Source organism: Lampris incognitus, chromosome 1, assembly GCF_029633865.1.
Source record: "Lampris incognitus isolate fLamInc1 chromosome 1, fLamInc1.hap2, whole genome shotgun sequence".
In the NCBI taxonomy this organism is placed as follows: Eukaryota; Metazoa; Chordata; class Actinopteri; order Lampriformes; family Lampridae; genus Lampris; species Lampris incognitus.
Window position 1 is genome coordinate 26747003 of NC_079211.1, and position 23727 is coordinate 26770729.

At 43.1% G+C, this 23727-nt stretch overlaps 7 protein-coding genes and 1 pseudogene across 7 annotated transcripts; all 8 read right to left on the reverse strand.

The window, feature by feature from the left end:
* Positions 1–9: 9 nt before the first annotated feature.
* LOC130110044 (protocadherin alpha-3-like) lies at positions 10–2997 on the reverse strand. The gene is made up of 2 exons (XM_056277025.1): positions 643–2997; positions 10–27 (listed from the first exon to the last, which is right to left on the reverse strand). Exons 1-2 carry the CDS (start codon positions 2995–2997, stop codon positions 10–12), a joined length of 2373 nt encoding a protein of 790 aa, XP_056133000.1.
* Positions 2998–3833: 836 nt separating this feature from the next.
* LOC130110055 (protocadherin alpha-8-like) lies at positions 3834–6242 on the reverse strand. The gene has a single exon (XM_056277037.1). The coding sequence runs from the start codon at positions 6240–6242 to the stop codon at positions 3834–3836; it is 2409 nt and encodes an 802-aa protein (XP_056133012.1).
* A 1257-nt stretch (positions 6243–7499) lies between these two features.
* On the reverse strand, positions 7500–9905 carry LOC130110065 (protocadherin alpha-8-like). The gene has a single exon (XM_056277048.1). The coding sequence runs from the start codon at positions 9903–9905 to the stop codon at positions 7500–7502; it is 2406 nt and encodes an 801-aa protein (XP_056133023.1).
* A 603-nt stretch (positions 9906–10508) lies between these two features.
* LOC130110076 (protocadherin alpha-8-like) lies at positions 10509–12875 on the reverse strand. The gene has a single exon (XM_056277059.1). The coding sequence runs from the start codon at positions 12873–12875 to the stop codon at positions 10509–10511; it is 2367 nt and encodes a 788-aa protein (XP_056133034.1).
* A 485-nt stretch (positions 12876–13360) lies between these two features.
* Positions 13361–15814, reverse strand: LOC130110087 (protocadherin beta-6-like). The gene has a single exon (XM_056277071.1). The coding sequence runs from the start codon at positions 15812–15814 to the stop codon at positions 13361–13363; it is 2454 nt and encodes an 817-aa protein (XP_056133046.1).
* Positions 15815–16440: 626 nt separating this feature from the next.
* Positions 16441–18813, reverse strand: LOC130123349 (protocadherin gamma-C3-like). Its single transcript, XM_056292481.1, has one exon. The coding sequence runs from the start codon at positions 18811–18813 to the stop codon at positions 16441–16443; it is 2373 nt and encodes a 790-aa protein (XP_056148456.1).
* Positions 18814–19420: 607 nt separating this feature from the next.
* Positions 19421–21787, reverse strand: LOC130110098 (protocadherin alpha-8-like). Its single transcript, XM_056277083.1, has one exon. It carries the CDS (start codon positions 21785–21787, stop codon positions 19421–19423), a length of 2367 nt encoding a protein of 788 aa, XP_056133058.1.
* Positions 21788–22490: 703 nt separating this feature from the next.
* LOC130110108 (protocadherin alpha-2-like) lies at positions 22491–23532 on the reverse strand (annotated as a pseudogene).
* Positions 23533–23727: the final 195 nt, after the last annotated feature.

The window sequence follows — 23727 nt, forward strand, 5'->3', positions numbered from 1 at the left end:
GCTCTCCTGTTAGTCACCTCTCTTTGTCTGACGATTAAAATCGCATCCACACATGAGTATGTTGCTAAAGATGGTTTTGATTTTTCCGGGTTTGTCGAGATCAATGATAGAATAATCCGAGTATCCGAGTATCCGTGCCTTGCTCGAATGGTTCCTTCCTCCTTCTGAGCTGAACAAAAAGCTTTGAGAGAGGCAGGACTGATACAGAAATCTGAGCAATACCTTAGTCAAACACTGACACCATGTGGATAAATCCAAGATGAAGTTAAAACTCTAAACAAATTCAAACATTATTCGAAATGTTTAATGGAAGAACAACGCTTGTTATCTAGGCTGAAACAGAAAAAACTACAATTCAACACCATGGACAGCGACCATCGCTCGATTAAGCAACAATGTGCGTTACCACACATGACTGTTAAAACTATTGCAGGAAATTATGCAAAATCAAACAATCATACACACACACACACACACACACACACACACACACACACACACACACACACACACACACACACACACACACACACACACACACACACACACACACACACACACACACACACACACACATCTTTGGATAGCCCCTGAGCCGAGAAAGGAACTAAAACCTATGTCAAATAGAGTATGTAATTGCACATTAAATTTTGAAATACTGCTTACCTCTCCAGATGCTCGCCTCCTGTCTGGGACCACTAGAGTATTCCCATTGCTTCCTGGGACTATAGTAGATCCTATACTCATTCTGGGTCCAACTAACATGTACCGTCTGTCTCCAGATCTGTACTGGATGCTGTGGCACAGAGTCCCGTCATAATTAGGGTCTTGTAAATACTTGGAGGAATAGTCTGCAGGTTTGGAGCACTGCATCACAATCAACACGATGATGCTGATGAGGAAAAGTGCTGAAACTGAGCCCAAAGTTATCATCAAATAAAGTGTCACATTGTCCTCATCTTCATCTTTTGCTGCACTTTTAACATCAGTAGCAGCAAAAGCCTCTCTGGGCTCCACAACCTTGACAACCACAGTAGCTGTTGCTGAGAGTGACACGTTCCCATTGTCTTTCACCAGTATGACCAGTTTATGTTCAGCCTCGTCTGTCTCTGTGAATGAGCGAAGTGTTCTTATCTGTCCTGTGTAGCGGTCCAAACCAAACAGACTGTGGTCAGTGACTTCCTGCAGTGAAAATAACAACCAGCCGTTATATCCTATATCAGCGTCATACGCTCTCACTTTAGTCACCAGATGACCTGCGTTCACATTGCGGGGAATCTCCTCAACACCTTCAGCAGAACCGTTAGCGCTGACTGGATACAAGATGACTGGAGCGTTGTCGTTCTGATCCAGGATGAACACGTTCACTGTCACGTTGCTGCGCAACGGGGGACTTCCGGAGTCTGAGGCAACCACGTGGAACTGGAAAGTCTTCAGAGTTTCAAAGTCGAAACTTCTTAGTGCTGAAATGTGTCCGTTTTCAGAATTAATATTAAGGAAAGACGCCATATCCGGTTGGATCCCTCCCCCTCTCGCTATTTGATAGGATACTGCAGCGTTTTCCTTTTCGTCTTTATCGAAAGCAGCAACAGAAAATATGAGCGCACCAGCAAGGTTGTTTTCAACCAAATACAGTTCGAGTGGGTTTTGTGGGAACTCTGGGTTGTTGTCATTTACATCTGACACCTGAATACTCAGACTTTTCAATGTGGAGAGAGGAGGTTGACCACTGTCAGTAGCTGTTATTGTAAAGTCATAATGTGACACGCTTTCTCTGTCCAGCCTTTCTTTTGTCACTAGCGAGTACATATTTTCAGTGTATGAAGGTTTTAATTCAAACGGTACTACTCCTGTCAAGCTGCATATCACTTTACCATTCAGACCAGAATCTTCATCAGCAACACTAATGAGAAAAATCACTGTGCCTTTCTTTGAATCCTCGGGGACCGTGGGGGAGATTGACGTCACTTCTATCTCTGGTTTATTGTCATTGACGTCTTGTATCTTTATTATAACGCTACAATCTGTGGACATTGGAGGCTGTCCTTTGTCAGAAGCTTGGACATCTAGCTTAAACACATCAATGGTCTCAAAATCTATCCGTCCATTAATTCTAATTTCACCAATTTCCTTGTCAATACTAAAAATATCTAATACCTCTGGGTTCATGTCGCTGCCAAATGAATATTCAACGTCCCCGTTTGTTCCCTCATCCAAGTCTGTTGCATTGACTCTCATCACAACGGTACCAACAGAAGCGTTCTCTGCTAACACGACTGTATAAACCTCTTGAGAAAATATTGGCCTGTTATCATTGCTGTCAAGAACTTTTATTGTCAGGTTGAGAATTGCTGATTTTTGTGGGCTCCCTCCATCTATGGCTGTCAGAATCAAACTGTGATTATGTTTTTGTTCCCTGTCCAGGTTCTTCTGTAGGACTAAAAACGGGATTTTGTGTTCCCCACGATCTCTAATTTCAAGTTGGAAGTGCTCGTTTTGATTGAGTTTATAGCGCTGGACTGAATTTATTCCAGCATCTGGATCTCGGGCAGCAGGCAGCTGAAATCTTGCCCCTGGTAATGTGGTTTCTGCGATCTCTATTGTCTTTTCTCTCTCAGAAAAGGTTGGTGCATGGTCGTTGGCGTCGAGTATTTCCACACTCACATAGTGAATTTCAAGAGGATTTTCAACAACAATTTTTAGATTTATCAAGCAAGCGTCATTGCTGTCGCAGATCTCTTCCCGGTCGATATTCTTATGCACATACAAAACACCATTGTTCTGGTTTACCTCAAATAAAGCGTCCTTAGAGCCAGGCACAATGCGGAAACGCCTATCCAACAAGGTACTGACATCAATTCCCAAATCCTTGGCAACATTTCCGACTACAGATCCCACTTGGACCTCTTCTGGTGTAGAATATCTTATCTGAGATGAGACCAGCTCTCCGATGCACAACAGCAGAGTGAAAAGCAGGATATCACACAAAGACAACATGCTGCTCTCCTGTTAGTCACCTCTCTTTGTCTGACCATTAAAATGGCATCCACACATGAGTATGTTGCTAAAGATGGTTTTGATTTTCCGGGTTTGTCGAGATCAATGATAGAATAATCCGAGTATCCGAGTATCCGTGCCTTGCTCGAATGGTTCCTTCCTCCTTCTGAGCTGAAGAAAAAGCTTTGAGAGAGGCAGGACTGATACAGAAATCTGAGCATACCATATTCAAACACTGACACCTTGTGGCTACATCCACGATGAAGTTAAAACTCTAAGCAAGGAAAAGCATTATTCGACATTTTTAATGAAAGAACAACGCTTGTTATCAAGGCTGAAACGGAGGGGGGGGGGGGGACAACGACTCAACACCATTGACAGCGACCATCGCTAGATTCAGCAACAAAGTGTGTTACCACACATGAATGTTAAAACTACTGGAAGAAATTATGCAAAATCAAACAATCACACACACACACACACACACACACAAATACACAAAAAGATTTGAGAGAGGCTGGACTGATACAGAAATCTGAGCAATACCTTATTCAAACACTGACACCATGTGGATACATCCACGATGAAGTTAAATCTCTAAACAAGGCAAAACATTATTCGAAATGCTTCATGGAAGAACAACACTTGTTATCAAGGCTGAAACAGAGGGGAAATGATCTAGCACCATGGACAGCGACCATCGCTCGATGAAGCAACAATGTGCGTCACCACACGATTGTTAAAACTACTGAAGGAAATTATGCAAAAACAAAATATCGCACACACACACAAATATTTGGACAGCTCATAAACCGAAATAGGAATTAAAACCTATTTCAAATATACGTAGTATGTAATTGCACATGACATTTTGAAACACATCTTACCTCTCCAGATGTTTGTCTCCTGTCTGGGACCACTAGAGTATTCCCATTGCTTCCTGGGACTATAGTAGATCCTATACTCATTCTGGGTCCAACTAACATGTACCGTCTGTCTCCAGATCTGTACTGGATACTGTGGCACAGAGTCCCGTCATAATTAGGGTCTTGTAAATACTTGGAGGAATAGTCTGCAGGTTTGGAGCACTGCATTACAATCAACACGATGATGCTGATGAGGAAAAGTGCTGAAACTGAGCCCAAAGTTATCATCAAATAAAGTGTCACATTGTCCTCATCTTCATCTTTTGCTGCACTTTTAACATCAGAAGCAGCAAAAGCCTCTTTGGGCTCCACAACCTTGACAACCACAGTAGCTGTTGCTGAGAGTGACACGTTCCCATTGTCTTTCACCAGTATGACCAGTTTATGTTCAGCCTCGTCTGTCTCTGTGCATGGGCGAAGTGTTCTTATCTGTCCTGTGTAGCGGTCCAAGCTAAACAGACTGTGGTCAGTGACTTCCTGCAGTGAAAATAACAACCAGCCGTTATATCCTATATCAGCGTCATACGCTCTCACTTTAGTCACCAGATGACCTGCGTTCACATTGCGGGGAATCTCCTCCACACCTTCAGCAGAACCGTTACCGCTGACTGGATACAAGATGACTGGAGCGTTGTCGTTCTGATCCAGGATGAACACGTTCACTGTCACGTTGCTGCGCAACGGGGGACTTCCGGAGTCTGTGGCAACCACTTGGAACTGGAAAGTCTTCAAAGTTTCAAAGTCAAAACTTTTCAGTGCTGAAATGTGTCCGTTGTCAGAATTTATACTGAGGAACGATGCCATGTCATTCAGACTTCCTCCCCCTCTCACTATTTCATAGAGTATTGCAGCGTTTTCATTTAAGTCGTTGTCAGAAGCACTGACAGAGTAAATGGATTTACCAGGGATGTTATTTTCTACCAGGTAAAGTTCCACTGGGTTTTGCAAGAATTGTGGGCTGTTATCGTTCACATCTGATACCCGAATACTCACTGTTTTGAAGGTCGACAGGGGAGGGTCGCCACAGTCAGTAGCTGTTATGGTGATGTCATAATGTGAAACCGTTTCCCTGTCTAATTTTTGCCTGGTGACTAAGGAGTACATATTATCTTGAAATGACGGTTTTAACTCAAATGGCTCATTTTGTGCAAGGCTACATATAACTTTACCATTTATTCCGGAGTCCCGGTCTGTTATACTAATCAGTGAGACGACCGTGCCAGGTTTTGCATTCTCCGATACCATATTGATGAGGGACGTCACATCTATCTCAGGTTTATTGTCATTAAGGTCAATTACTTTGATGATTACACTACAGTCCGTGCTCATTGGGGGTGCTCCTTTGTCGGTGGCATGGACGTCTAACTTGTACACATCAACTTTCTCAAAATCAATATCGCCTTTTACTATAATCTCGCCGGTTGATTTGTCTAAGCCGAATAAATCATATATATCCGGGTCAAGTTCACGTCCGAAAAAATATTCTACATCTCCATTTGTACCCTGGTCCTCATCTGTTGCCTCAACGTTAACCACCACCGTCCCAAACTCGACATTTTCAGGTAGGGTAACAGAGTACACCTCCTGCTTGAATACAGGATGATTGTCATTTGAGTCCATAACTGTAACCGTGACGTTAAGAGTCCCAGACCTTGGTGGGCTTCCGCCGTCAACCGCCGTCAGAATCAATCGATGCTCGGACTGTTTCTCCCTATCGAGAGACTTTTGCAGAACCAAAAATGGCACCCTGTCCTCTCCTCTTTCTCGTATCTGCATATTAAAATGTTCGTTGCTGTTTATTTTATACGCACGTACAGAGTTAACAGTCATATCTGGGTCTCTGGCGGCTGGTAATTGAAAACGCTTGCCTGGGAGAGTGGATTCTGATATTTCTAATATTTTCTCTTCCTCTTGGAACATGGGTGAATTATCGTTCACATCGGCGATGTCAACGGCAACATAATGTATTTCTAAAGGGTTCTCTACCACTATTTTCAAGTTTATTGAGCAGGCAGCATTACCGTCACACAGCTCCTCTCTGTCGATATTTTCATGGACACACAAGAGGCCATTGTTCTGGTTTAAATCGAACAGAGCATCGTTAGATCCAGAAACAACACGAAAACGTCTGTCAGTCAACGTACCGATGTCAAGTCCCAAATCCTTGGCGACATTTCCAACAACAGATCCCACGTTTACTTCCTCTGGGATGGAATATCTTATCTGAGCTGAGCCCTGCTGTGAAAAACACAGCAATACAGAAAGGCGCAGGGCGAACCAGCAGCTCTCCATTGTCCCTCTTTGTCCTCCAGCTCCCATCCTCACAGTGCTGCCAGAGAATGTAGCTAGACACCGGTCATTACCAACAATCACCAATGCAAGATGCACGTTGAAATTATGTAGTCCATATTTTTAGATCACAGAATACGAGATGTAACACGCTCCAGGTTCATGTCTGGACAAGCTGCTCCCGCTTCCTTTCCCGAGCTGGACAAAACCTCTCTGAAAAGGGAAGGGCCTAATAAGTGATGCTAATTCTGTTTCGTGGTGTGATACTGACACCGTGTGGGAAATGCATAATATAGGAGAGAGGTGTGACTTGAGAAACTCGGCCCAAAATAAAATAACCACCCCATCAAAGTTGACCACAATGCAGAGCACTAGCCGGAGCAAAGACGGGAACAAACTAACTTCGGAGAAAGGTGAATCAGTTCATCTGGACAAAACACAAAGAGGCAATCTAGGTCAAGAGGGAAGGACCATCACCAAACCGGGTTGGTAAGAGTACTTCTGTCGCCATTTTACAATGCTGTGATTGCAACCATTCCTAAATCCTCTGTGAATAGTACACGTTGCCATTGAAATGTCACGCCAGTATGCATATGAAACCAATCGTTGTTTTCGGTCGGTCGTCATGTAACGTCACTTCTACCCTATAACCAATAAGGGTGAGGATACCTGCAGTCATTTTAGACTGAAGATGGCATTTAGATTAGGGCAGAGGCTAGTTCCCATCGATGCAGAGAACGGAAATAGAATAGAGAACGGTCAACTGAGCATGCGCGAAATGCCTCTACCATGCCTCCACACGCCCCGCGTAGCATCCAGGTGCTAGGATTCTAGGAAGACCCACCCCTACTCTGCGTCTGATTTGCTAACTTTAACCCTAACCCCATCCTAACCCTAACCTTAACCTACCCTAACAACGGAGGCAACGAGTACTTGCGCATGCTCAGTTGACCGTTCTCTGCATCGATGGGAACTAGCCTCTACCTTTAGATGAGTGAAGAAACGTTTCCATCAATAAACGTTATGTCCAGGTGAACTGACTCACCTTTCTGTGATGTTCTTTCCTGGTTTATTGAGGGTGCAAAAAGGCAAACTAATAACTTTTTTAATGAAGTATCCGACGCCAACTTTAAAAAACAATGGGGTAAAAACATGGAAAATAACCTAATGAATTGTAGTTTTAAACAACATTACAACATATGAACGCTTTAAGAATGCGAAGAAAATGGTCGAATTCAAACCCAACATTCGTATTTATAAGCCGTTCCATTTACACCGTTTATGCCTTTACACATCGCTATTCACTTTAAAATACTGCTCACCTCTGCAGACGTTGCTTACCTCTGCAGATGTTCGCCTCCTGTCTGGGACCACTAGAGTATTCCCATTGCTTCCTGGGACTATAGTAGATCCTATACTCATTCTGGGTCCAACTAACATGTACCGTCTGTCTCCAGATCTGTACTGGATGCTGTGACACAGAGTCCCGTCATAATTAGGGTCTTGTAAACACTTGGAGGAATAGTCTGCAGGTTTGGAGCACTGCATTACAATCAACACGATGATGCTGATGAGGAAAAGTGCTGAAACTGAGCCCAAAGTTATCATCAAATAAAGTGTCACATTGTCCTCGTCTTCATCTTTTGCTGCACTTTTAACATCAGAAGCAGCAAAAGCCTCTATGGGCTCCACAACCTTGACAACCACAGTAGCTGTTGCTGCGAGTGACACGTTGCCATTGTCTTTCACCAGTATGACCAGTTTATGTTCAGCCTCGTCTGTCTCTGTGAATGAGCGAAGTGTTCTTATCTGTCCTGTGTAGCGGTCCAAACCAAACAGACTGTGGTCAGTGACTTCCTGCAGTGAAAATAACAACCAGCCGTTATATCCTATATCAGCGTCATACGCTCTCACTTTAGTCACCAGATGACCTGCGTTCACATTGCGGGGAATCTCCTCCACACCTTCAGCAGAACCATTAGCGCTGACTGGATACAAGATGACTGGAGCGTTGTCGTTCTGATCCAGGATGAACACGTTCACTGTCACGTTGCTGCGCAACGAGGGACTTCCGGAGTCTGTGGCAACCACGTGGAACTGGAAAGTCTTCAAAGTTTCAAAGTCGAAACTTTTTAATGCGGAAATTTGCCCATTATCAGAATTCATGTTCAGAAATGATGCCATATTATTCTGTCTCCCCTCACTTCTGGCAATATGATATGAAATATCTGCATTTTCGTTCAAGTCGTTATCAGAAGCACTTACAGAGAAAATGGCTTCACCGGGGACATTATTTTCTACCAAATATAGATCCAAAGGGTTCTGTAGAAATGTCGGACTGTTGTCATTTACATCTGAGATCTGAACGCTCAACGATTTAAAAGTGGACAGGGGAGGATCACCGCCGTCAGTGGCTGTTATAGTGATGTCATAATGAGACACCATCTCACGATCCAGGTGTCCCCTTGTGACGAGGGAGTACATGTTCTCCTGGATGGATGGCGTCATATCAAAAGGAATATTCCCTGATATTTTGCAAATGACTTTACCGTTTACTCCAGAATCCCTGTCCAACACACTAATAAGCGAAATAACGCTGCCAGGCTTTGAATCCTCGGGCACTACGTTGGATAATGATGTGACCTCTATCTCAGGGTTATTGTCGTTCACATCCTTTATCTTAATCACAACTTTAGCTGCACCCGTCCATGGTGGTTGGCCTTTATCCGAAGCCTGTATATCCAATCTGAAAACCTCTGTGTCCTCAAAGTCCAAGCTTCCTTTCAGTCGAATCTCACCCGTCATGCTTTCTAAAGCAAACATATCATACACCTTTTTATTTTGTGTTTTTCCAAAGGTGTATTCTATTGCACAATTTGCACCTTCATCTAAATCAGTAGCATTTAATTTAATTAACATAATTCCAATAGATGCATTTTCATATATCGATACAGTATATGTGTCTTGACTGAACACGGGGCGATTATCATTAGCATCTATTACTGTGATAGTTATATTAAGGGACCCTGATCTGGACGGAGCGCCCCCATCAAGAGCCGTCAACACTAAATGATGCTCTGCATTCTGCTCCCTATCCAAAGGCTTCTTCAGCACTAAAAAAGGTATTTTGTCCTCCTCAGTATCTTTCACTTCGATATCAAAAATACCATTTGAGCTCAGCCTGTAAAAACGAACTGATAGCAAACCGACATCAGGATCTCTTGCTGCGTGGATTTGGAAATGAGTACCTGGAGGAATATGCTCTGATATTTCCAAGTGTTCTTCACTTTCCGGAAATGTCGGGGAATGATCATTAACATCCGTTATTTCAACACCGACGTAGTGTACTTCCAGTGGGTTTTCAACAACGACTTTAAGATTGATCAAACAATTCCCATCACAGATCTCTTCACGGTCGATATTCCTGTGAACATAGAGCACTCCGCTGTTCTGATTTAACCGAAACAGCTCCTGATCTGATCCAGTAACAATGCGAATTCGCCTGTCAGCCAAAGTACTGATATCAAGTCCCAAATCCTTGGCAACATTTCCAACAACAGATCCCACGTTTACTTCCTCTGGGATGGAATATCTTATCTGAGAGGAGACGTGCTGTGAAAAACACAGCAACACAGAAAGGCGCAGGGCGAACCAGCAGACCTCCATTGTCCCTCTTTGTCCTCCAGCTCCCATCCTCACAGTGCTATCAGGTAATGTAGCTAGACACCGCTCATTACTAACAATCACCAATGCAAGATGTTCTTTGAAATGCTGTAGTCCATATTTTTTAGATCACAGAATATGAGACGTAACACGCTCCATGCTCTTTCCTGAACAAGCTGCTCCCTCTTCCTTTCACGAAATGGACAAAGCCTCTCTGAAAAGGGAAGGGCCTAATGGGTGTTGCTAAATTCAGTTTCGTGGTGTGATACTGACACCGTGTGGGAATTAAATAAGATATGAGAGAGGTGTGACTGAAGAACTCGAGTCGTAAGTGAAATGTAAAGTCAGGTCAAATTTACCGTAAGCTGACATACAACATCAGAGCTTCAGCACCATGGACAGCGCTAGCCAGAGCACAGACGGGAGCAAAGTAACAACTGCGCTAAAGCATCCGACAAAGAAGTTTGAACGCAATGTGGGAAAAAATGAAAATTAAATGAATCGGTTTAGCGTTTAACCTGATTAGAACATCTGAATATTTTAAGAAGAGGATCAAATACTTGAATCCAAACAGAACACCATCAATTTTAAATATTTTAATTTACACAATTTATGACTTAAGAATTATTTAGTTTAATCATTTCTTACCTCTCCAGATGTTCGCATCCTGTCAGGGACCACTAGAGTATTCCCATTGCTTCCTGGGACTATAGTAGATCCTATACTCATTCTGGGTCCAACTAACATGTACCGTCTGTCTCCAGATCTGTACTGGATGCTGTGGCACAGAGTCCCGTCATAATTAGGGTCTTGTAAATACTTGGAGGAATAGTCTGCAGGTTTGGAGCACTGCATCACAATCAACACGATGATGCTGATGAGGAAAAGTGCTGAAACTGAGCCCAAAGTTATCATCAAATAAAGTGTCACATTGTCCTCGTCTTCATCTTTTGCTGCACTTTTAACATCAGAAGCAGCAAAAGCCTCTATGGGCTCCACAACCTTGACAACCACAGTAGCTGTTGCTGCGAGTGACACGTTCCCATTGTCTTTCACCAGTATGACCAGTTTATGTTCAGCCTCGTCTGTCTCTGTGAATGAGCGAAGTGTTCTTATCTGTCCTGTGTAGCGGTCTAAACCAAACAGACTGTGGTCAGTGACTTCCTGCAGTGAAAATAACAACCAGCCGTTATATCCTATATCAGCGTCATACGCTCTCACTTTAGTCACCAGATGACCTGCGTTCACATTGCGGGAAATCTCCTCCACACCTTCAGCAGAACCGTTAGCGCTGACTGGATACAAGATGACTGGAGCGTTGTCGTTCTGATCCAGGATGAACACGTTCACTGTCACGTTGCTGCGCAACGAGGGACTTCCGGAGTCCGTGGCAACCACGTGGAACTGGAAAGTCTTCAGCGTTTCAAAGTCGAAACTTTTTAATGCGGAAATTTGCCCATTATCAGAATTGATGTTCAGAAATGATGCCATATTATTCTGTCTCCCCTGACCTCTGGCAATATGATATGAAATATCTGCATTTTCGTTCAGATCGTTATCAGAAGCACGTACAGAGAAAATGGATGCCCCAGGGACATTATTTTCTATCAAATATAGATCCAAAGGGTTCTGTAGAAATGTCGGATTGTTGTCATTTACATCTGAGATCTGAACGCTCAAAGTTTTAAAAGTGGACAGGGGAGGATCACCGCCGTCAGTGGCTGTTATAGTGATGTCATAATGAGACACCATCTCACGATCCAGGTGTCCCCTTGTGACGAGGGAGTACATGTTCTCCTGGATGGATGGCGTCATATCAAAAGGAACATTCCCTGATATTTTGCAAATGACTTTACCGTTCACCCCAGAATCCTTGTCCAACACACTAATAAGTGAAATAACGCTGCCAGGCTTTGAATCCTCGGGCACTACGTTGGATAATGATGTGACCTCTATCTCAGGGTTATTGTCGTTCACATCCTTTATCTTAATCACAACTCTACTTGCAGCTGTCCAAGGTAAATGGCCTTTATCGGAAGCCTGTATATCTAGTTTATAAACCTCGGTGTCCTCAAAGTCCAACCTTCCATTCAGTCGAATCTCACCTGTCATGCTGTCTAAAGCAAACGTATCATACACCTTTTTATTTTGTGTTTGACCAAAGGTGTATTCTATTGCACTATTCAGACCTTCATCTAAATCAGTAGCATTTAACTTAACCAACAGCGTTCCAATAGATGCATTTTCATATATCGATACAGTATATGTGTCTTGACTGAACACAGGGCGATTATCATTAGCATCTAATACAGTGATAGTTATATTAAGGGACCCTGATCTTGAAGCACCGCCCCCATCAAGAGCCGTTAACACTAAATGATGCTCTGCTATGTGCTCTCTATCCAAATGCTTCTTCAGCACTAAAAAAGGTATTTTGTCCTCGTCTCTTTCTACAATTTCGACATCAAAAAAATCATTTGAGCTCAGCCTGTAAAAACGAACCGACTGCAAGCCGACATCAGGATCTCTTGCTGCGTGGATTTGGAAACGAGTACCTGGAGGAATATGCTCTGCTATTTCCAAGTGTTGTTCCCTTTCGGGAAATGTCGGGGAATGATCATTAACATCCGTTATTTCAACACTGACGTAGTGTACTTCCAGTGGGTTTTCAACAACGACTTTAAGATTGATCAAACAATTCCCATCACAGATCTCTTCACGGTCGATATTCCTGTGAACATAGAGCACTCCGCTGTTCTGATTTAACCGAAACAGCTCCTGATCTGATCCAGTAACAATACGAAATCGCCTGTCAGCCAAAGTACTGATATCAAGTCCCAAATCCTTGGCAACATTTCCAACAACAGATCCCACGTTTACTTCCTCTGGGATGGAATATCTTATCTGAGAAGAGACGTGCTGTGAAAAACACAGCAACACAGAAAGGCGCAGGGCGAACCAGCAGACCTCCATTGTCCCTCTTTGTCCTCCAGCTCCCATCCTCACAGTGCTATCAGGTAATGTAGCTAGACACCGCTCATTACTAACAATCACCAATGCAAGATGTTCTTTGAAATGCTGTAGTCCATATTTTTAGATCACAGAATATGAGACGTAACACGCTCCATGCTCTTTTCTGAACAAGCTGCTCCCTCTTCCTTTCCCGAGATGGACAAAGCCTCTCTGAAAAGGGAAGGGCTTAATAAGTGATGCTAAATTATTTCTCGTGGTGTGATACTGACACCATGTGGAAAGTATATAGGATATGAGAGAGGTGTGACTGAAGAAACTCGAGTCAAAGGTAAAATGTAAAGTCAGGGGAAATTTAACGTAAATTGCCATACAACTATCTCATCAATGCGTCAGCACCATGGACAGCGCTATGCAGCGCTCACACGGGAGCAAAGTAATAACTTTCTTCAATTATCAGACAGTTTAAAACCAATGTCAAATAAAAAAGAAAAAAAGAATAAATAATGTTAGTGTTAACCCTCATTAGAACAGCTGAACATTTTAAGAGTAAGAGGAAAAATAGCTGACTCCAAACCCAACAGCATCTTAAGTTCCACGTTTACACAGTTTATGACTTGAGAATTGTTTAAAACCCTTCTTACCTCCACAGATGTTCGCCTCCTGTCTGGGACCACTAGGGTATTCCCATTGCTTCCTGGGACTATGGTAGATCCTATACTCATTCTGGGTCCAACTAACATGTACCGTCTGTCTCCAGATCTGTACTGGATGCTGTGACACAGAGTCCCGTCATAATTAGGGTCTTGTAAATACTTGGAGGAATAGTCTGCAGGTTTGGAGCACTGCATTACAATCAATACGATGATGCTGATGAGGAAAAGTGCTGAAACTGAGCCCAAAGTTATCATCAAATAAAGTGTCACGTTGTCCTCATCTTCATCTTTTGCTGCACTTTTAACATCAGAGGCAACAAAAGCCTCTTTGGGCTCCACGACCTTGACAACCACAGTAGCTGTTGCTGAGAGTGACACGTTCCCATTGTCTTTCACCAGTATGACCAGTTTATGTTCAGCCTCGTCTGTCTCTGTGAATGAACGAAGTGTTCTTATCTGTCCTGTGTAGCGGTCCAAACCAAACAGACTGTGGTCAGTGACTTCCTGCAGTGAAAATAACAACCAGCCGTTATATCCTATATCAGCGTCATACGCTCTCACTTTAGTCACCAGATGACCTGCGTTCACATTGCGGGGAATCTCCTCCACACCTTCAGCAGAACCGTTAGCGCTGACTGGATACAAGATGACTGGAGCGTTGTCGTTCTGATCCAGGATGAACACGTTCACTGTCACGTTGCTGCGCAACGAGGGACTTCCGGAGTCCGTGGCAACCACGTGGAACTGGAAAGTCTTCAGAGTTTCAAAGTCGAAACTTTTTAACGCGGAAATTTGCCCCTTATCAGAATCGATGTTCAGAAATGATGCCATATTATTCTGTCTCCCCTCAGCTCTGGCAATATGATATGAAATATCTGCATTTTCGTTCAGATCGTTATCAGACGCACGTACAGAGAAAACGGATGCACCAGGGACATTATTTTCTATCAAATATAGATCCAAAGGGTTCTGTAAAAATGTCGGACTGTTGTCATTTACATCTGAGATCTGAACACTCAAAGTTTTAAAAGTGGACAGGGGAGGATCACCGCAGTCAGTGGCTGTTATAGTGACGTCATAATGATACACCATCTCACGATCCAGGTGTCCCCTTGTGACGAGGGAGTACATGTTCTCCTGGATGGATGGCGTCATATCAAAAGGAACATTCCCTGATATTTTGCAAAGGACTTTACCGTTTACTCCAGAATCCCTGTCCAACACACTAATAAGTGAAATTACGCTGCCAGGCTTTGAATCCTCGGGCACTACGTTGGATAATGATGTGACCTCTATCTCAGGGTTATTGTCGTTCACATCCTTTATCTTAATCACAACTTTAGCTGCAGCCGTCCATGGTAACTGGCCTTTATCAGAAGCCTGTATATCCAATCTGTAAACCTCAGTGTCCTCAAAGTCCAAGCTTCCTTTCAGTCGAATCTCACCTGTCATGTTATCTAAACCAAACGTATCATACACCTTTTTCTTTTGTGTTTGGCCAAAGGTGTAATCTATTTCACCATTCGGACCTTCATCTAAATCAGTAGCATTTATTTTAATTAACATCATTCCAATAGATGTATTTTCATATATCGATACAGTATATGTGTCTTGACTGAACACAGGGCGATTGTCATTAGCATCTATTACTGTGATAGTTATATTAAGGGACCCTGATCTGGACGGAGTGCCCCCATCAAGAGCCGTCAACACTAAATTATGCTCTGCATTCTGCTCCCTATCCAAAGGCTTCTTCAGCACTAAATAGGGTATCTTTTCATCGTGGCTATCTGCAACTTCAACCTCAAAAAAATCATTTGAGCTCGGCCTGTAAAAACGAACCGACTGCAAGCCGACATCAGGATCTCTTGCTGCGTGGATTTGGAAACGAGTACCTGGAGGAATATGCTCTGCTATTTCCAAGTGCTGTTCCCTTTCGGGAAATGTCGGGGCATGGTCATTAACATCCGTTATTTCAACACCGACGTAGTGTACTTCCAGTGGGTTTTCAACAACGACTTTAAGATTGATCAAACAATTCCCATCACAGATCTCTTCACGGTCGATATTCCTGTGAACATAGAGCACTCCGCTGTTCTGATTTAACCGAAACAGCTCCTGATCTGATCCAGTAACAATACGAAATCGCCTGTCAGCCAAAGTACTGATATCAAGTCCCAAATCCTTGGCAACATTTCCAACAACAGATCCCACGTTTACTTCCTCTGGGATGGAATATCTTATCTGAGAAGAGACGTGCTGTGAAAAACACAGCAACACAGAAAGGCGCAGGGCGAACCAGCAGACCTCCATTGTCCCTCTTTGTCCTGCAGCTCCCATCCTCACAGTGCTATCGGGTAATGTAGCTAGACACCGCTCATTACTAACAATCACCAATGCAAGATGTTCTTTGAAATGCTGTAGTCCATATTTTTAGATCACAGAATATGAGACGTAACAAGCGCCATGCTCTTTCCTGAAGAAGCTTGTCCCTCTTCCTTTCCCGAGTTGGACAAAGCCTCTCCGAAAAGGGAAGGGCTTAATGGGTGATCCTAAATTATTTCTCGTGGTGTGATACTGACACCGTGTGGAAATTACAAAAGATATGAGAGAGATATGACTGAAGAACCTCGAGTCGTAAGTGAAATGTAAAGTCAGGTCAAATTTACCGTAAACTGATAAACAGCCGCATCTCATCGTCAGCACCATGGACAGCGCTAGCCAGAGCACAAACGGGAGAAAAGTAACAACTGCGCTGAAGTATCCGACGACAGAAACTTAAAACCAATGTAGAAACAATTAAAGTGAATGAATCTGTTTGGTGCTTAACCTCATTAGAAAATCTGAATATTTTAAGAAGAGGAAATGTAGTTGAATCCAAACCCAACACCATAAATTTTAAATCTTTCAATTTACACAGTTTATGACTTAAGAATTATTTAGTTTAAAACACTTCTTACCTCTGCAGATGCTCGTCTCCTGTCTGGGACCACTAGAGTATTCCCATTGCTTCCTGGGACTATAGTAGATCCTATACTAATTCTGGGTCCAACTAACATGTACCGTCTGTCTCCAGATCTGTACTGGATGCTGTGACACAGAGTCCCGTCATAATTAGGGTCTTGTAAATACTTGGAGGAATAGTCTGCAGGTTTGGAGCACTGCATTACAATCAACACGATGATGCTGATGAGGAAAAGTGCTGAAACTGAACCCAAAGTTATCATCAAATAAAGTGTCACATTGTCCTCATCTTCATCTTTTGCTGCACTTTTAACATCAGAAGCAGCAAAAGCCTCTTTGGGCTCCACAACCTTGACCACCACAGTAGCTGTTGCTGAGAGTGACACGTTGCCATTGTCTTTCACCAGTATGACCAGTTTATGTTCAGCCTCGTCTGTCTCTGTGAATGAACGAAGGGTTCTTATCTGTCCTGTGTAGCGGTCTAAACCAAACAGACTGTGGTCAGTGACTTCCTGCAGTGAAAATAACAACCAGCCGTTATATCCTATATCAGCGTCATACGCTCTCACTTTAGTCACCAGATGACCTGCGTTCACATTGCGGGGAATCTCCTCCACACCTTCAGCAGAACCGTTAGCGCTGACTGGATACAAGATGACTGGAGCGTTGTCGTTCTGATCCAGGATGAACACGTTCACTGTCACGTTGCTGCGCAACGACGGACTTCCGGAGTCCGTGGCAACCACGTGGAACTGGAAAGTCTTCAGAGTTTCAAAGTCGAAACTTTTTAACGCAGAAATTTGCCCATTATCAGAATTGATGTTCAGAAATGATGCCATATTATTCTGTCTCCCCTGACCTCTGGCAATATGATATGAAATATCTGCATTTTCGTTCAGATCATTATCAGAAGCACGTACAGAGAAAATGGATAACCCAGGGACATTATTTTCTATCAAATATAGATCTGAAGGGTTCTGTAGAAATATTGGATTGTTGTCATTTACATCTGAGATCTGAACGCTCAAAGTTTTAAAAGTGGACAGGGGAGGATCACCGCCGTCAGTGGCTGTTATAGTGATGTCATAATGAGACACCATCTCACGATCCAGGTGTCCCCTTGTGACGAGGGAGTACATGTTCTCCTGGATGGATGGCGTCATATCAAAAGGAACATTCCCTGATATTTTGCAGATGACTTTACCGTTCACCCCAGAATCCCTGTCCAACACACTAATAAGTGAAATAACGCTGCCAGGCTTTGAATCCTCGGGCACTACGTTGGATAATGATGTGACCTCTATCTCAGGGTTATTGTCGTTCACATCCTTTATCTTAATCACAACTCTACTTGCAGCTGTCCAAGGTAACTGGCCTTTATCGGAAGCCTTTATATCTAGTTTATAAACCTCTGTGTCCTCAAAGTCCAACCTTCCCTTCAGTCGAATCTCACCTGTCATGCTATCTAAAGCAAACGTATCATACACCTTTTTATTTTGTGTTTTTCCAAAGGTGTATTCTACTTCACTATTCGGACCTTCATCTAAATCAGTAGCATTTAACTTAACCAACAGCGTTCCAATAGATGCATTTTCATATATCGATACAGTATATGTGTCTTGACTGAACACAGGGCGATTATCATTAGCATCTAATACAGTGATAGTTATATTAAGGGACCCTGATCTGGACGGAGTGCCCCCATCAAGAGCCGTCAACACGAAATGATGCTCTGCATTCTGCTCCCTATCCAAAGGCTTCTTCAGCACTAAAAAAGGTGTCTTTTCATCATCGCTATCTGCAACTTCAACCTCGAATATTTCATTTGAGCTCAGCCTGTAAAAACGAACCGACTGCAAGCCGACATCAGGATCTCTTGCTGCGTGAATTTGGAAACGAGTACCTGGAGGAATATGCTCTGCTATTTCCAAATGTTCTTCACTTTCGGGAAATGTCGGGGAATGGTCATTAACATCCGTTATTTCAACACTGACGTAGTGTACTTCCAGTGGGTTTTCAACAACGATTTTAAGATTGATCAAACAATTCCCATCACAGATCTCTTCACGGTCGATATTCCTGTGAACATAGAGCACTCCGCTGTTCTGATTTAACCGAAACAGCTCCTGATCTGATCCAGTAACAATACGAAATCGCCTGTCAGCCAAAGTACTGATATCAAGTCCCAAATCCTTGGCAACATTTCCAACAACAGATCCCACGTTTACTTCCTCTGGGATGGAATATCTTATCTGAGAGGAGACGTTCTGTGAAAAACACAGCAACACAGAAAGGCGCAGGGCGAACCAGCAGACCTCCATTGTCCCTCTTTGTCCTCCAGCTCCCATCCTCACAGTGCTATCAGGTAATGTAGCTAGACACCGCTCATTACTAACAATCACCAATGCAAGATGTTCTTTGAAATGCTGTAGTCCATATTTTTAGATCACAGAATATGAGACGTAACACGCTCCATGCTCTTTCCTGAAGAAGCTTCTCCCTCTTCCTTTCCGGAGATGGACAAAGCCTCTCCGAAAAGGGAAGGGCTTAATATGTGATCCTAAATTCAGTTTTGTGGTGTGATACTGACACCGTGTGGGAATTAAAAAAGATATGAGAGAGGTGTGACTGAAGAAACTCGAGTCGCAAGTGAAATGTAAAATCAGGTCAAATTTACTGTAAGCTGACATACAGCCGCATCTCGGCGTCAGCGCCATGGACAGCGATAGACAGAACACAGACGGGAACAAAGTAACAACTGCGCTGAAGTATCCGACGACAGAAGCTTAAAACCAATGTGGAAAAAAATGAAAACTGGATGAATCTGTTTAGTGTCTAACATCATTAGAACAATTGAACATTTTAAGAAAAGGATCAAATACTTGAATCCAAACCGAACATCATCAATTTTAAATATTTCAATTTACACAATTTATGACTTAAGAATTATTTAGTTTAATCATTTCTTACCTCTCCAGATATTCGCCTCCTGTCTGGGACCACTAGAGTATTCCCATTACTTCCTGGGACTATAGTAGATCCTATACTCATTCTGGGTCCAACTAACATGTACCGTCTGTCTCCAGATCTGTACTGGATGCTGTGACACAGAGTCCCGTCATAATTAGGGTCTTGTAAATACTTGGAGGAATAGTCTGCAGGTTTGGAGCACTGCATTACAATCAATACGATGATGCTGATGAGGAAAAGTGCTGAAACTGAGCCCAAAGTTATCATCAAATAAAGTGTCACATTGTCCTCGTCTTCATCTTTTGCTGCACTTTTAACATCAGAAGCAGCAAAAGCCTCTTTGGGCTCCACAACCTTGACAACCACAGTAGCTGTTGCTGAGAGTGACACGTTCCCATTGTCTTTCACCAGTATGACCAGTTTATGTTCAGCCTCGTCTGTCTCTGTGAATGAGCGAAGTGTTCTTATCTGTCCTGTGTAGCGGTCTAAACCAAACAGACTGTGGTCAGTGACTTCCTGCAGTGAAAATAACAACCAGCCGTTATATCCTATATCAGCGTCATACGCTCTCACTTTAGTCACCAGATGACCTGCGTTCACATTGCGGGGAATCTCCTCCACACCTTCAGCAGAACCGTTAGCGCTGACTGGATACAAGATGACTGGAGCGTTGTCGTTCTGATCCAGGATGAACACGTTCACTGTCACGTTGCTGCGCAACGAGGGACTTCCGGAGTCCGTGGCAACCACGTGGAACTGGAAAGTCTTCAGAGTTTCAAAGTCGAAACTTTTTAATGCGAAAATTTGCCCATTATCAGAATTAATGTTCAGAAATGATGCCATATTATTCTGTCTCCCCTCATCTCTGGCAATATGATATGAAATATCTGCATTTTCGTTCAGATCGTTATCAGAAGCACGTACAGAGAAAATGGATGCACCGGGGGTATTATTTTCTATCAAATATAGATCCAAAGGGTTTTGTAAAAATGTCGGATTGTTGTCATTAACATCTGAGATCTGAACGCTCAAAGTTTTAAAAGTGGACAGGGGAGGATCACCGCAGTCAGTGGCTGTTATAGTGATGTCATAATGAGACACCATCTCACGATCCAGGTGTCCCCTTGTGACGAGGGAGTACATGTTCTCCTGGATGGATGGCGTCATATCAAAAGGAACATTCCCTGATATTTTGCAGATGACTTTACCGTTCACCCCTGAATCCCTGTCCAACACACTAATAAGTGAAATAACGCTGCCAGGCTTTGAATCCTCGGGCACTACGTTGGATAATGATGTGACCTCTATCTCAGGGTTATTGTCGTTCACATCCTTTATCTTAATCACAATTCTACGTGCAGCTGTCAAAGGTGGCTGGCCCTTATCGGAAGCCTGTATATCTAGTTTATAAACCTCTGTGTCCTCAAAGTCCAACCTTCCTTTCAGGCGAATCTCACCTGTCATGCTATCTAAAGCAAACGTATCATACACCTTTTTCTTTTGTGTTTGGCCAAAGGTGTATTCTACTTCGCTATTCGTACCTTCATCTAAATCAGTAGCATTTAACTTAACCAACAGCGTTCCAATAGATGCATTTTCATATATCGATACAGTATATGTGTCTTGACTGAACACAGGGCGATTATCATTAGCATCTAATACAGTGATAGTTATATTAAGGGACCCTGATCTTGAAGCACTGCCCCCATCAAGAGCTGTTAACACTAAATGATGTTCTGCTATGTGCTCTCTGTCCAAATGCTTCTTCAGCACTAAAAAAGGTATTTTGTCCTCGTCGCTTTCTACAATTTCGACATCAAAAAAATCATTTGAGCTCAGCCTGTAAAAACGAACCGACTGCAAGCCGACATCAGGATCTCTTGCTGCGTGGATTTGGAAACGAGTACCTGGAGGAATATGCTCTGCTATTTCCAAGTGTTGTTCTCCTTCGGGAAATGTCGGGGAATGATCATTAACATCCGTTATTTCAACACTGACGTAGTGTACTTCCAGTGGGTTTTCAACAACGACTTTAAGATTGATCAAACAATTCCCATCACAGATCTCTTCACGGTCGATATTCCTGTGAACATAGAGCACTCCGCTGTTCTGATTTAACCGAAACAGCTCCTGATCTGATCCAGTAACAATACGAAATCGCCTGTCAGCCAAAGTACTGATATCAAGTCCCAAATCCTTGGCAACATTTCCAACAACAGATCCCACGTTTACTTCCTCTGGGATGGAATATCTTATCTGAGAGGAGACGTGCTGTGAAAAACACAGCAACACAGAAAGGCGCAGGGCGAACCAGCAGACCTCCATTGTCCCTCTTTGTCCTCCAGCTCCCATCCTCACAGTGCTGCCAGGTAATGTAGCTAGACACCGCTCATTACTAACAATCACCAATGCAAGATGTTCTTTGAAATGCTGTAGTCCATATTTTTAGATCACAGAATATGAGACGTAACAAGCGCCATGCTCTTTCCTGAACAAGCTGCTCCCTCTTCCTTTCCCGAGATGGACAAAGCCTCTCTGAAAAGGGAAGGGCTTAATAAGTGATGCTAAATTATTTCTCGTGGTGTGATACTGACACCATGTGGAAAATACAGAGGATATGAGAGAGGTATGACTGAAGAAACTCGAGTCAAATGTAAAGTCAGGTCAAATTTATCTAAATTGACGTTTAACCACCTCATCAATCTGTCAGCACCATGGACAGCGCTAGTCAGAGCACAGACGGGAAGAAACGTGACTTTCTTTCATGAAATATCCGCCGCAGAATTTTAAAACCAACGTAATAAAAAAATCGAATATTAATGAATACATTTAATGTGAAGCCACACTAAAACTTCTGAACAGTTTTAGAGTGTGAGGAAACATTGTTGAATCCAAACCCAACACCATCTTTTTTAAGTCGTTCCATTTACACCGTTTATGCCTTGAGAATTACTTATTCAGCTTAAAACACTTCTTACCTCTCCAGATGTTCGTCTCCTGTCTGGGACCACTAGCATATTCCCATTGCTTCCTGGGACTATAGTAGATCCTATACTCATTCTGGGTCCAAAAAATATGTACCGTCTGTCTCCAGAACTGTACTGGGTGATATAACACAGAGTCCCGTCATAATTGGGTCTTGTAAATACTTGGAGGAATAGTCTGCAGGTTTGGAGCACTGCATTACAAACAATACGATGATGCTGATGAGGAAAAGTGCTGAAACTGAGCCCAAAGTTATCATCAAATAAAGTGTCACATTGTCCTCATCTTCATCTTTTGCTGCACTTTTAACATCAGAAGCAGCAAAAGCCTCTTTGGGCTCCACAACCTTGACAATCACAGTAGCTGTTGCTGAGAGTGACACGTTGCCATTGTCTTTCACCAGTATGAAACTGACTGGATACCAGATGACTGGAGCGTTATTGTTCTGATCCAGAATGAACACGTTCAATGCCATGTTGCTGCTTAGCGAGGGACTTCCAGATTCTGTTGCAACGACGTGGAATTGGAAAGTCTTCAAAGGTTTAAAGTCGAAGTTCTTGAGCGCGTATATAATGCAGCTGGCTTCATTTACATCGAGGAAAGAAATTACATTTGGTTCCGGGCTCCCACCGGTCGAGCGAGTACGTGATTACGGCGTTATCACCCTCATCAGCATCAGATGTGCCTACTGAGAAAATGGACGTACCAGGGTTGTTGTTTTCAACCAGATGAAAAGTGTACGGGGTCGCTGTGTACAAAGACGTGTCATCATTAACATCCAGCACGTCGATCCGTATTGCTTTGGTAGATGACGGGGCAGGGCTTCCTAGACTCCTGGCAGTTATCGTGATATCATATAGCTTCACAGATTCCTTGTCCAGGTAGTCTTTAGTCATTAACGTTTAGGACTGTCCATCGGGGGATTTTTTTATGTCGAATGGCAAGTGCCCCGGTAGAGTACATACCACCTGTCTGTTCACTTCCGTGTCACGATCCAGCGCTCCCATCAGGGCCACGCTTGTACCGGGAGGTGCATTTTCGGAGATGTGACTGGACAGAGATATGACGTCTATCTTGGGATGGTTATAATTCAGGTCTTCCACTTTAGTCATCACGTTGTAGTGTGTGGAAAGAGACACATTCCATTTATCTGCTGCCAGGATCTTGATCTCAAATGTTTGCTTTTCCTAATAGGCGACCTTTTACTGTTAGGGTTCCTGTTTTACTGTCCAACGAAACTGGTTCGGATGTCAAACCTTTAAATTACTCCTTAAAGAGTACTCTATTTCACTGTTCACACCCTTGTC

Excerpts from the sequence above, each read along its gene's own strand:
- LOC130110044 (XM_056277025.1), bottom strand. The coding sequence starts at position 2,997 with ATGTTGTCTTTGTGTGATATCCTGCTTTTCACTCTGCTGTTGTGCATC.
- LOC130110055 (XM_056277037.1), bottom strand. The coding sequence starts at position 6,242 with ATGGGAGCTGGAGGACAAAGAGGGACAATGGAGAGCTGCTGGTTCGCC.
- LOC130110065 (XM_056277048.1), bottom strand. The coding sequence starts at position 9,905 with ATGGGAGCTGGAGGACAAAGAGGGACAATGGAGGTCTGCTGGTTCGCC.
- LOC130110076 (XM_056277059.1), bottom strand. The coding sequence starts at position 12,875 with ATGGGAGCTGGAGGACAAAGAGGGACAATGGAGGTCTGCTGGTTCGCC.
- LOC130110087 (XM_056277071.1), bottom strand. The coding sequence starts at position 15,814 with ATGGAGGTCTGCTGGTTCGCCCTGCGCCTTTCTGTGTTGCTGTGTTTT.
- LOC130123349 (XM_056292481.1), bottom strand. The coding sequence starts at position 18,813 with ATGGGAGCTGGAGGACAAAGAGGGACAATGGAGGTCTGCTGGTTCGCC.
- LOC130110098 (XM_056277083.1), bottom strand. The coding sequence starts at position 21,787 with ATGGGAGCTGGAGGACAAAGAGGGACAATGGAGGTCTGCTGGTTCGCC.